The sequence below is a fragment of the Podarcis erhardii genome (assembly GCF_964252035.2).
Source record: "Podarcis erhardii genome assembly, chromosome: 1".
NCBI lineage: Eukaryota > Metazoa > Chordata > Lepidosauria > Squamata > Lacertidae > Podarcis > Podarcis erhardii.
Genome location: NC_138497.1, coordinates 44,083,084 through 44,097,119, shown reverse-complemented (window position 1 = coordinate 44,097,119; position 14,036 = coordinate 44,083,084). Strand labels below are relative to the sequence as shown.

General features: G+C 43.7%; 1 protein-coding gene across 1 annotated transcript in view; it reads right to left on the bottom strand.

Annotated features, from left to right (window-relative positions):
- Positions 1 to 11,056: 11,056 nt before the first annotated feature.
- Positions 11,057 to 14,036, bottom strand: part of RTF1 (RTF1 homolog, Paf1/RNA polymerase II complex component) — a 27,936-nt gene continuing 24,956 nt past the window's right edge. The window contains exon 18 of the mRNA XM_081861271.1: positions 11,057 to 13,703. Within this exon, the coding sequence (XP_081717397.1) occupies positions 13,597 to 13,703 (107 nt within the window). The 3' untranslated portion in view covers positions 11,057 to 13,596. The remainder of the gene's footprint in view (positions 13,704 to 14,036) is intronic.

Sequence of the window (14,036 nt, the reverse complement as noted above, 5' to 3'; positions counted from 1 at the left end):
CGAGACATGAAGGCTGGCAACATCAGCTCCGCCATGTGGGAATCCCTTGCATGCAACCGCAGTGCCTGGAGACAGACAGTCAGTTGGTGCATCTGCAGCAGTGACCAGAGGAAGAATGGCCGCCGGGAGGAGCACAGAGAGAAGAAACGCCACGGAGAGAAGCACAACTGGATGCCTTCATCTGCCTCACCTGCAATAAAACATGTCTCTCCTGTATCAGTCATTACAGCCACAGTGGCCTTCAGTTTGACTTCACCCCCAAAGGCGCACTCCTCCATTGTCTCCCGAGATGGATGGGTGGCAACAGAACCTCAGTATTGTCTGTCCTAACTAGCAGCAGCCCTCCAGTTTTTCAGACAGGGCTTTTTTCCAGCCCTACCTGGAGATATTGGGGGTCTGGGGATACAAGGGAGTTTGGGACCTTCTGCATGCAAAGCAGGTGTTTTACCACTGAGGTACAGTTCTTCTCTTGAACAGCATTGGTCCACCAAGAACAAAGCACTGACTAGCAGCGCTACTCCAGGATTTCAGACAGGGGACTCTCCCAGCCCAACCAGGAGATGCTCTGGAATGGGACTGTCTATATTCAAAGATTCTCTCTCCAATGTAGCACTAAATAACCCAGCCTGTCCACACAAGGATTTATGCTTGAGATAGATCAGTTGGTAGAGCATGAGACTGTTAATATCAGGGTTGTGGGGGTTCAAGCCCAACGTTAGGCAAAAGATTCTTGCATTGCAGGGTGTTGGGCTAGATGATCCTTGTGGTCCCTTCCAACCCTACAATTCTATTAAAGATGCTGACCTTTAAAGCCCAAAATGGCCTCAGCCCAGTATACCTGAAGGAGCGTCTCCACCCCCATCGCTCAGTCCAGACACTGAGGTCCAGCGCTGAGGGCCTTCTGACAGTTCCCTCACTGTGAGAAGCCAAGTTACAGGAAACCAGGCAGAGGGCCTTCTCGGTGGTGGCACCCGCCCTGTGGAACGCCCTCCCATCAGATGTCAAAGAGATAAAGAACTACCAGACTTTTAGAAGACATCTGAAGGCAGCCCTGTTCAAGGAAGCTTTTAATGTTTAATAGGTTACTGTATTTTAATATTCTGTTGGAAGCTGCCCAGAGTGGCTGGGGAAACCCAGCCAGATGGGCGGGGTATAAATAAATTAATATTTTTATTTTTATTATTCCTCACTCTCCTTCCCTTGAGCATGCCCCACACTGTCCTGAAATCTGTTCCAGTGGGTTGGGGAAAACCCTAAGACAGAAGGGGAAAATGGGGGTGGGTGGAGTCCCATTGTGCAAGCATAAATTCTTGTGCTGATGGGATGGTTAGTACATTGCATAGATGCCCGACTATTTAATTATTTTTTTAATTTTTAAAAACATAATATTTATTAAAATTTCAATAAAAAAGGTTACAAAATTGATGAAAAGAAAAAACAAAAAATACAAATTACAGAAAAAATAAGAACAATTAAAAGTAAATCCCTCTTTCTATATCTTAGAGTTCATTTACTTATTTTCATGACTTCCTCACACCTCCCTTTTTTGTATTCCAGTTCAGATAGTTAATTCAGCAAATCCTTACCTTCTTTGTTTTATCTTATTTCTTAATCAATTTTTACATATTCCTGTTTAACCTTATTACTAAAACCGCTTCGTTTCATTCCAATGTCATTTTAACATTCAATAATTTTACAGTGTTTCTGTAAATAGTCTTTAAATTTCTTCCAATCTTCTTCCACCGACTCTTCTCCCTGGTCTCGGATTCTGCCAGTCATTTCCGCCAATTCCATATAGTCCATTACTTTCATCTGCCATTCTTCCAGGGTGGGTAAATCTTGTGTCTTCCAATACTTTGCGATAAGTATTCTTGCTGCTGTTGTGGCATACATAAAGAAAGTTCTATCCTTCTTTGGCACCAGTTGGCCGACCATGCCCAGTAGAAAGGCCTCTGGTTTCTTCAAGAAGGTATACTTAAATACTTTTTTCAATTCATTATAGATCATCTCCCAGAAAGCCTTAATCCTTGGGCATGTCCACCAAAGGTGAAAGAATGTACCTTCATTTTCTTTACATTTCCAACACTTGTTATTGGGCAAATGATATATTTTTGCAAGCTTGACTGGTGTCATGTACCACCTGTGTATCATTTTCATAATATTCTCTCGTAAGGCATTACATGCCGTAAATTTCATACCTGTGGTCCACAACTGTTCCCAGTCAGCAAACATAATGTTATGTCCAACATCTTGTGCCCATTTAATCATAGCAGATTTCACCGTTTCATCCTGAGTATTCCATTTCAACAGCAAGTTATACATTCTTGATAGTATCTTAGTTTTGGGTTCTAACAGTTCTGTTTCCAATTTTGATTTTTCCACCTGGAAGCCATTTTTTTTTGTCCAAATTGTAGGCCTCCCTTATTTGAAAATAATGAAGCCAGTCTCGCACTTTATCTTTTAGTTTCTCAAAACTCTACAATTTCAGTTTATCACCCTCCTGTTCCAAAATCTCCCAATACAGGTATTTTGGCCGACTATTTAAACCAGGCATGGGAAACCTTTTTCTGTTGAAGTCTGCATTCCCTGAGAGATAATCTGTTGTGGGCTGCTGCTGGAGGCGGGAAGGGCATCCCTTTTATCTTTTCCTTTCTGCCTTTCTCTTTTCTTACTCACTTTCTGCCAACCGTTTCTTCCAACTTTCCCCTCCTTAGCGTGCACGTAAAATTGGGCCAAGGGCCAGTTTGCTCACTCCCAATTTATCGTAACAACTCCCCATACTCATAAAGTCATGTTGCCCAGCTAGTCTGGCCTGCTTTAAACACAAGATCCTGCCAACCGGCAATTGCAAATTGTACTGACATAATTAAGATGCTCATAAAAGTCAAGACACGTATTCACATTATCTTTGTATTTCAGAATACAGTGGTACCTCGGGTTAAGAACTTAATTCGTTCCGGAGGTCCGTTCTTAACCTGAAACTGTTCTTAACCTGAAGCACCACTTTAGCTAATGGGGCCTCCTGCTGCCGCCGCGCTGCCACCGCTCGATTTCTTTTCTCATCCTGAAGCAAAGTTCTTAACCTGAGGTACTATTTCTGGGTTAGCGGAGTCTCTAACCTGAAGCGTCTGTAACCCGAGGTACCACTGTACGAGCCAAAAAATGTTTGGTGGCTAGAATCAGCTGCAGGAAGTTTTCAGCTGGATGGTAGGATTCCATTCTCTTTCTCATCTGTTTCAATAATCCTTTAAACGGTGCAAATGTAGTGTTTGCTTTAGAGGTGGAACTATTTAACCATTTAAGCAGCATCTTTATTATATCAGGAAGCAAATGCATTAAAATCCAATTCTTAAATAAAAATAAAAATAAGTAGTTCTGCTCTCACGCATTGACATAGGGTTCATCTGCACTTCCGCTTGTCCTTCTGCTTTCCCCTAGGAAAGCCCACTCTTTTCTGCTGTAAAGAGGGTTTCTCACAGGTTGCTGTTTGCTCTGATTCAGCAGTAAAGAGAAGGTTTTCCTGGGGAAAGTGGTGGGGCAAACTGAGAACTGCTCTGACCCCTGCCTAGAAAACACGGTATAAGTGGAAAACGTCTTGGACCCAGGGGCATAGCTAGCTGCTCCAGCACCCGGAACAGCGGGGGCACCACCACCACGGGGGCACCATGGCAATCCGTGCACAGGGACGCCACAGCGATCTGCACAGGAGGGCGGCACGGTGAACTGCTCCTGGAGGACGCAGGCTCCACGCTGCCGTTTCAGGATGCGTGGCTTGGGCTCACTGCAGGCCTGGCCCCAAGGTAAGTGCCACCCCCCATGGTGTGCCATTTTGTCACCCCCAAGGATGACACCTGGGGCGGACTGCGCCCCCCTTCCTACACCCCTGCTTGGCCCCATGCTTTCTAGACATACAAAGCATGGATAAGCACATATAATCATAGAAATATATAGTCAGAAGGGACCTCAAGGCCTGTCTGGTTCAACTACCTGCAATGCAATGCAGGAATCCACAACCCTGAGATTAAAAGTCTCATGTTCTACCAGCTGAGCTATTCCTAAACTCTTGATGAAAGACAACTGCAGAATGTTGACTGGTGTTTCAATGTGGTTTTTAGCTTATTGCTTAATTATTTTAAAAATGTTTTAAATAGTTATGTATAACTGTTTTTACTGACGATTCCATTGCTTCATTCATCTTGTAAACCATTTTTCTATGATTCTTTTTTTATAATGTATTTTTATGAAAGATTTTCTTGATTTGCAAAAGTATGTGTAATGTCTCTCTCTCGTATTTTTACCATGTAACATTTTTACAAATCAGTTTCATTTGTTGAGACATTAGGAAGAAAAGGGGGGAAAGAGGTGGAAGGGGGAAAGATGGGTGGGGGTGGGTGGTGATGTCTCTATTTTACTTAATATATGTAGGGTTTGGTGTCAGCGTTGCATGTGCAGGTTCTCTGCTGTTCACTTGTGTTCCTTTGGTGTTGAGAGAGGTTGGGGGTTGGCCTAGGGTGCGGCTGTTCATTTGTGGTTGGCTGTGGTGGTCTTTGTTTTCGTGTGTGAGTGGGGGTGGGTGGGTGTTTTGGAGCAGGTTAGCCATATTGAATTGTATGCTGTTGGTGGATTTTTGTCATTGACTTGTTGCATTTTGTTCGTCTTTTAACCTTTTACAATCAAGTGGTATCTAAATTTTATGGAAATACACACACACACACATATATATATAATGAAATATATGCTTTCGTAGATTTTCACGGGTACAGGAATGCAGGTTTTGGTGTCCTCGGGTGTCTTCCCGTGTAAAAGTTGGGGTGTCTAGGCGACGTTTCGACGAGGTCTCACTCGTCATCTTCAGGCTGGTGCTTTCGGCTTCTTGTTACTGGAACAGAGCAGGATCTCAGTGTTTGAGTTCCTATAAATACTGTAGAGGGGGTGTGGTGTATAGCCTCCAATGTTCTGGGCAGAGAGGAAGTTCCCAGGCTAGTGTGCCTTTTCTTCTTTAAGTAATTAAGGAACAAAAGAAGAAAAGGCACACTAGCCTGGGAACTTCCTCTCTGCCCAGAACATTGGAGGCTATACACCACACCCCCTCTACAGTATTTATAGGAACTCAAACACTGAGATCCTGCTCTGTTCCAGTAACAAGAAGCCGAAAGCACCAGCCTGAAGATGACGAGTGAGACCTCGTCGAAACGTCGCCTAGACACCCCAACTTTTACACGGGAAGACACCCGAGGACACCAAAACCTGCAATGAAATATATGTATATATATATATGTATGAAAAGCTGCTGCCTTTGGGAAGATCAGCTGCATGCAGGAGTCTTAAAGGAAAAGTGCCCTTTGAACAGAGTAGTGAGCATATTTCAGAAGCATCGGTAGGTTCAAGAGAAGCCGCTTTTGCAGCAGATCTGCAAAAGGAGGATGGGGAGTGGGCACTGGTTTACCAGACACTCTGTGAAAGGGGCTTCTCTTGAACGCAGAATGGTTGTAAAATACCAGCATCTCTCTCTCCACCTGCCACATAGGGAAGGGAGAGCCACCTTGCAAGCCCTGAACATAAAGCCAGCAATGCCATTCTTTACAGGTAGGTAGCCGTGTTGGTCTGTTGTAGTCGAAACAAAATAAAAAAATTCCTTCCAGGAGCATCTTAGAGACCAACTAAGTTTGTTATTGGTATGAGAAAGCTCATACAAAATTAAAAGACGCCTGCTTCTTGGGAGAAAAGCAATGACAAACCTAGACAGCATCTAAAAAAACAGAGACATCACCTTGCCAACAAAGGTCCATATAGTTAAAGCCATGGTTTTCCCAGTAGTGATGTATGGAAGTGAGAGCTGGACCATAAAGAAGGCTGATTGCCGAAGAATTGATGCTTTTGAATTATGGTGCTGGAGGAGACTCTTGAGAGTCCCATGGACTGCAAGAAGATCAAACTGATCCATTCTTAAGGAAATCAGCCCTGAGTACTCACTGAAAGGGCAGATCGTGAAACTGAGGCTCCAATACTTTGGCCACCTCATGAGAAGAGAAGACTCCCTGGAAAAGACCCTGATGCTGGTAAAGATGGAGGGCACAAGGTGAAGGGGACGTCAGAGGATGAGATGGTTGGACAGTGTTCTCGAAGCTACCAGCATGAGTCTGACGAAACTGCGGGGGGCAGTGGAGGACAGGAGTGCCTGGCGTGTTCTGGTTCACGGGGTCACGAAGAGTCGGACACGACTAAACAACAACAAGGTGCTCCTGGAAGGATTTTTTTTTTATTTTGCAGTATGTTGTTGAGAATGACGGTATGCATAACTAAACTTTATTTGCAGAGCACACACATGTCTATGAGAAGTAAGTTCTTTATTGCCTTGAGGATGGAGGAAGGAGGAAACTGGGATATTACCACCCTCACTATGTTCAAGAGAAACTGCTTTCCCAGCAGATCCAAGCACAATTCCAGCAGCACAGAAGAGGAGGCAGGGAGCTTTCAGGAAGCTCTTGGCAGAAATGTTTGAACTGAGTCAGATTTTACATCCCCTCTTTCACCTGCTGCCTTGGCTGTGCAAGCACACAACCAAGGCAGAATTTAACCCTATCCTCCTACCCTGCAGCCGACTTCATCAGTAATGGCAGCTGGGTGGCTAGGTATGGTTAAAGATAAATGGCCTTGCAGGTCAAATTGGCCCGAGGTTCCCCACCCCAATGTAGAGGGTGATATAAGAAAAAATGGGGTTAGTTTTTACAGCCCAACTCTCAATCAGGGGACTCAGTATCCCCCTAAGTTCATTATCAGTCAGAGAAGAATGAGTCGAGGCAGGAACCAATGGGAGAAAGTGAGGCAGTTTCCCCCAGCACACACACTTTGCAAGGAGGTGAGGGGACCCAGAACAAAAGGGTGTAACAACTTTTAAAGACTTTGGAAATTGCTCAGCTCCTTAGCCAAAGACCGCCCCAAAGCATCATGCAAGCACCATAGGAGGAGGCAGACTACAACAGAAAACTGAGACAGGTAGGTAGCCGTGTTGGTCTGCTATAGTCAAAACAAAATAAAAAAATTCCTTCCAGTAGCACCTTAAAGACCAACTAAGTTAGTTCTTGGTATGAGCTTTCGTGTGCATGCACACTTCTTCAGGTATCTGAAGAATACCTTCACACGAAAGCTCATACCAAGAACTAACTTAGTTGGTCTTTAAGGTGCTACTGGAAGGAATTTTTTTATTTTGAGAAAACTGAGAGTGTGACTTGTCTCCTGTATGTCAAGATATTCAATAATGCTTGCTGATTGCCTTTTCCTGGCCTTTATTTAGGAATGGTAAATACCTTGGTTCTTGAATTCATTGTCACAGGTCTACCCCATCTATACAAAGATGCTCTTTTGACAGAACCGCTCACCTTCCCAGGAAGGCGGAGTTGCAGGCAGGCCACGAGCACTCCCCATGTACAGTGGGGGGGGGGAGGATGGCGCCACGACCTGCATCACTGGGAGTCCCGGCTGTGTCACACCCCACGGCCAACCAATCCGGTCGACTGGGGGCGTGGCTTACCTGATTGAAACCTCCATGCAGCCCGGGTCTCATTCACCTTATCTCCTCCTGCGTCGGACCTCCCACCCTCCCACCCTATTTTATGCATTCGCTATCTTGGCCTTACTATGGACTACAGTTAGTCACCTGTTGAGGGGGCCAGGTAGGAATTCTTCACTTGGCAAATTGGCACCAGCCATGGTTTTCACCTGCCTCGTAGCAATCGTCACAACTTTGTAAGGTTTGAATTTCTTGCTTTATTATCCATAATTACATCTATACATCAAAGACATATCTTCCTTATTTTACATAAATCAATTTTGTCAAAACAAAAATCCAACAAAAGAATGTAAGTCTTCCTACAATAATTTTGTACATAAATTTGACTTCCTGTCCTCCCCCCCCCCAAAAAAAACTATGTTATTAACCTATTGTCTCAACAAGAAAACACAATGGAAAAACAACAACAGGCATATAAAAGTTATGACGCTGGAAGATGAGCCCCTCAGGTCGGAAGGTGTTCAACATACTACTGAGGAAGAGCGGAGGACAAGTACATTCAGAGCTGATGCAGCGGCTGGGCCAAAGCCGAAAGGTCGCTCAGTTGCGGATGTAATGATCAGAAAGTTTAACTGAGGCAGACCACACAATTCCTACGTTCTCACGTGGAACGTAGGAACAATGGAACCTGAGGGCAGTATATAAATTTTATGAAACCAACCAACCAACCATAACCACATTCCTGATATCATCCCTTGGCAACGCTATCTTCACACCAGTAACAATGGAATTACATTAAAGAGAGTTACTGGAAGCAATTCAGTAACAATTACAGAGGAAATTATGACTTCTTTTACCAGAGGATATTTGAATAATGCTTGCAGGGATTTGTTGTACAGGATGGGGTGGGGAGACCAAGGAGCCAACAGAGGAATTGTGGTATGAACTTCAGTAGGAATTATTGGGTAGGATGTGACTACACAGGTAACAGGCCGTGAGACATCAATACTTGGCCATACAGATTTGGAACATGTAATACATCAAAATGTTGGACTTAACTTTCATGATCTACAGCAGGAGTGATGAACATAGGAAGATGCCTTATACAGAGTCAGGCCATTGGCGCATTTCCCACAGACTTGCAGTAGATTTCTATGGTTCCCCCCCCCCCAAAAAAAAAGGTCTTTCCCCACCTTACCTGGAGATGCCACAGATTGAAACTGGAATATTTTGTATGCAAAGCAAATGCTCTACCACTGGGTTACACCCTTGGATGTCCAGGGAGCTCAGCTGGTAGAGCACGAGACTCGCAGCCTCAGGGTCATGGGTTCAAGCCCCACATTGGGCAAGTTTCCTGCACTGCAGGGGGTTGGACTAGATGACCCTTAGGGTCCCTCCTTCCAACTCTTCAATTCTATTATTTTACCACTGAGCTATGCCTCTCCCAAGGCCCTTCAGATGTTGCTGGACTCCAACTCCAATCAGCCCCCATCAGCATGACCAATGGTCAGGGATGAGCCACACTATCTTCCAAATTTTACCACAGCGCGCCTCTTCAGCCTAAGAAATGAGCAGTTCAAACTTTAGTTTCTAAAAATTGGGTGGGTGAGGGCACTTGCAAAGAAATTAATCAGTTAAGGGGGCTTTTCCTCTCTGGCATGGTGCCCAGACAATAAAGGGGAGGGATACAACGTTCTCCAGTGTCCATAAAGGGAGGGAAAACCCAATTGCTCTAGGGCAGTGTTTCCCAACCTTGTGCCGCCAGCTGTTTTTGAACTACAACTCCCATCATCCCTGACTAGCAAGACCAGTGGCAAGGGATGATGGGAATTGTAGTCCAAAAACAGCTGGAGGCACAAGGTTGGGAAACACTGCTCTAGGGGACCTTAGCTGTGCCATTCAGCACTGAAGAGAAGGGGCCTCGCTTCTTGTGACTGGAATAATGGAGAACAAAGAAAATGCCAGCACTTTCTAAGTTGCCTTTCTCGATATAGTAAAAACAGTGTTTAAATGTTTGAGCAATTCCACCCCTAAAACACACAACCATTGCAAATAATTAAAGTACGTATATGTACAATTTCCAAAGGAACTCAGTTTTATGAAGGGTGGTTTCCAACGAGCATATCATTTCAGCACCAGGATTTCTGTTTGTGCAGTGGAATTTGCCCTCCTCTCATGGGCCCCCTAGATAAGTTCTAGGGATTCCTGCAACTTTCCAGAGCAAATCTGGGGAGGGCACGAGGCACATGGAGGGGTAAGTTTAACTGCGCAAGTATAAGTCCTTGCATTGACAGAACACATTGGTTGAGTCCTGCCCTATGTCCTTGGTAGAAAGGGCAGTTTCACCCTGGTGCCCATCAGAAAACCAGCCACAATGATCCTCCTCTTAATTCTTCTTCTCTTACAGTTGTAAATAGTCCAGGAAGCATATCTGCTTACACAGAGCTGAAGATCCCCAAGCAAGGACCTGAACTTGCATAACTACCATGTCCCAGGTATCAGGCCACTACAATCCTATCTACTGGATAAAGACAATCACTGCTTTTCAAGGAGCCACAAGACTGCTTTACACCAGATTCTTAGAGGCCTGCACATTGACACAATTAGCAATTTAATGCTCTGGGGCAGAAGTGCAAGCAAGCAAATCTGTGCAGGCACTTGCTTTTTCATTTGAGCACGACTTGTGTGTATGGTATATAAATTGAGCAATTTCCAGTTCATTTCAAGGAAATGGCAGGTGTGTGGTTGTTGTTTTTTAACCTAATACTTATGAATAAAGTATCCAATAAGAGATAGTTTGCCTGTGAGGTGTTCAAGACATGGTCTCTGCTCCCTGTGTGGGTCCCTTCCACCTGGCCTGGAAGGACAGGCCCCCCGACTGACGGCAGCTACCAAGGCTGCTGCTGAAAGCCTCTATATGACAATAATCCCATTTGAAGTGTGTTATGAGAAGCTGCAGTAGAGAGCGACACTAATATGCCTATTTTTCACAGGCCCAGTATAATGCTGCTGCTGCTTTGCTAGGACTTTGAATTTAACTTGTTTTACTTGTTGTACTTGCCTTAGCTGTTCTCTACAACTTGTGCCACAGCATGCCTGTTTGTGATAAGCCAGTTCGCTTCTGACCATGGCTGTGACAAGTGAACCATTAGCAATCCTGAAAGATTTTTACAAGATACAATTTTTAAATGAATGAATGAACACCACAGCTTACAAGGCCAGAATTCAGAGAAAAATGTAAGGCGCATCCAGGGATTTACTTTAACTACATTTTAATCTTGCCCTTCCTTCAATAGGAATTGCATCTGTTTGTGCTTCTGAAACAGAACAGAACTCCAAGCAAGCCTTTCCATCTAATCTTAACTGCTCTCTGTCAAAATAACCTCAGAAGTAGTGCAATGATTTCTTTTATACTCAACCGGAGACAAAGCTCAAAGTGGATTTGAAAAGCTTTGCGGTAACTATATGACGAATAGTCTGGACTCCTGAGTTGTGTTGCTCGAAGTCTGCCGAGCACCTTACAGCAAAGGATGAAACAAGAGCAGCTTTATTAAAACCAACCAAAGTTTATTTATAGAAGTCTATACATTTGTAACGAATGCTGCTGAGACAATGAATTAAAGCAAATAAACCCATCCCTCCCAATGAGCCTGTGTTGTCGCCACTCACTGTCACATGCACTTAAAAGAGGAGAAAACATTACACCTTCATACACAATTAGTTCCATAGCTATCCCAGAAAAAATATTACTCCCTCAATGCATTATTCTCAAGTGAAAAAAACACAAGGTGACAAGGAATCGTCCATTACCTGTGTGAAAGGAGAACCTCTTCTAAGTTTGGTAAGGAGGGGATACATGAGGATGGCGACCTCATTCACTTGTGTCCTAAAAGTTCCACAGTGTTTTATTTGATCAACTCCTGTAACCCAATTGGAAAGGATAAACTGATGCATTATTTACAACTTAGGGAGGCCTTCCGTACTCTGATTATGAAGCCCAAAGTCAGGAAGTGCATTTCTGCTGCAGACTGCCATGATAATTAGGAGGGATCATAAGAACATTAGTTTAACATTTGCCGGCTCTTTCCTTGCTCCTATGCCATAGCTTTGCAAATATTGGTGGGCAATCAGAACTCTGTTAAAGAGTTTTGGACTTACTATCTCTCTATATCAGAATGTTGGTATCAGGGAGACTGTCTACTACGGATAATGTTGCTGACAAAGAAATCCGAGTGATAGAGATGCATACCTACATAGCATATCATAATGGCTCCCCAAACATACATTGGCAGATTCTAGAAATTCACTTTTAAAAAAAAGTTAGAAGCATGTATGTCAATAAGAGTCCACAAGCGCTTGAGAAAAGTAGCTAGAAAAAAGGCAGAAAAACAGAATGATTACATATTTACACAATAGTCTGCGAAGCTATGGACTATGTAGTAAATAAAGTCACAAAGTTTACACAACTTGACAAGAACCACTTCGGGAGGAGGACTGTGTGTTCCTCCTCTTCATTTCATCAGGTTTTACACAGGTGTGTGTCTCCCTAATCTTAAATAAGGAATCAAAGAAGAAATAGATTAAAGCATCAATAAGGATCCCCCAGACCACAGCCACAAGACTCAAACTTCTATTCTGATGTGAGCAAACATTTTCTGGGCCTGCTTAAGAATGCTTCGCGTGTGTTTGGATTTCTCCTTTTAATCCAGCTTCAGGAAAGTATCCTTATTTAGGGCACTTTTCCAGCACTGGCACTGGCATGATCCGACAGATCACTAACGTTCATCAATGTATGCACAGTCTTAGTTCAGTATAATCCATGGTAGTTCATTTTGAAGAGCTCTTTGATAAAATGTCATTTATTTACACTTCGATCTTTACACCTGAGTGATTATCAAGCAGTCATCTTTTTCCTATTCAGACATTCCATACATACAATCCTTGTGCTGGAGTTCAGCTGCACACGTTGTACCAGTTACATATAGGTCAAATTAACTGCCCTCTTATATTTTCAATTTTTTACTGTACGCTTTCCATTCTGCAGAACAAGATTAAAATATAAAATAAAATAAAAACGGGAGGCAAATGAAAAAAATAAAAATCTGGCTATAAAAGGCAATTTGGTAAAGGGTGCAAGATGGAAGATCGAAATGTTACATGGTTTGTTGTGGGATTTTGGGGGTGGGTGGGGAAGAGATCCAAGTAGCAGCCAGGAACAATAAAACTGCCCCACCTACCTGTAGCAGGAAATTCAAGGGCACATGTACTACTGCTTTACAAAGACAGTGACTGGGGGGGGGGGGGGGGAGATGAGGGAAGGGGTTTTTCTAAGTCTGTGTGAAGGAACAGTGTGAAGTTACACAGCTATTGTCAGCCAGGCTCCCTGTTTGTAAAAAATAATAAAATAATAAAATAAAATCACATTTATTAAATTGCCCCTGCTGTTTTGGATGCTCAAATATAGCTGGTAAAAATTCAAGACAGATTTAAAGAACCATGACAGATACAAATTTACTGCAGGTGAAAATCGATTTTTAAAAAAACTACCTGGAAAAAATTCACACAACCCACCCACCCCCCACAAAAATGTACACTTTCAACCTAAACCAGTTCGTAAAATATACCCTTCTCCACAGCTAGGAGAAAGGGGAGAGAAGATGAGGAAAAAAGTGCAGGCGACCTTCACAAGAGGTCTTGTGCCACGATTTAATTTTCCTTGCTTGTGGTGGTTGAGACAGCCAAGTGCTAACACTGCTTCTGCCACCAACAGATTCCTGCAGAAATCCAGACTCCAGGTTAACACTGAATACATACAGCCAACTCCAAATAGCTGTATTAACAAACAAAACAAAACTAAAAATAGCATGGATCCATATTTGTGGGTGGCAGAAAAGGGCAAGAAATGGAGGTCTATACAGTAAAGAGTCAATGATTTATATTACAGATGGCTGGCAATTTTAAAGAGTCTCTTCCCAGCTCTGTTGCTGCTCCAACCCCGAAGGGCAAACTGAAGAAGGAGGGAAGAAAATAAAGGGCGGGATATCATGTAGCATGCAGGATCAGAAGCAGCAGAGAGTGGGGTTTGCTCAAATAAGCCCCCGCCTTTTCTTGTAGTCCTCCAGGTTCAGTGATCGCCGGGGGGCGCCATCTTTTGCTGGGGGAGCCTTGGAGGTGATAGCCAGTGTTTTGGACTCTGTTGGGAAATAAGGCACACATACTAGGTGTGTAACTCAGCAAGGTGCATGGCTCTCTTCAAACAATCAGGCTCAAGGGAGTGCATTAACTCTGCAAGCTTTCTGCAGGGGATAGCCATGATTATTAATGTGGTGCCAGCAGTGTAATGTAAGTAAAAAAAAAAAAAAGAGTTCTGCCTGCCCCCGAGACACTGAGCAGAAGACAGACCTAAGAAACTTCCAGTTCCTACAGTACAGCAGACCCCTCCTCAGATGCCGTGGCAAAGAAAAGCAGTAAATCCAGCAGGATCTATGAGGGCAGTGGTGACACTAAACCAATGGTGGCTTCTCTC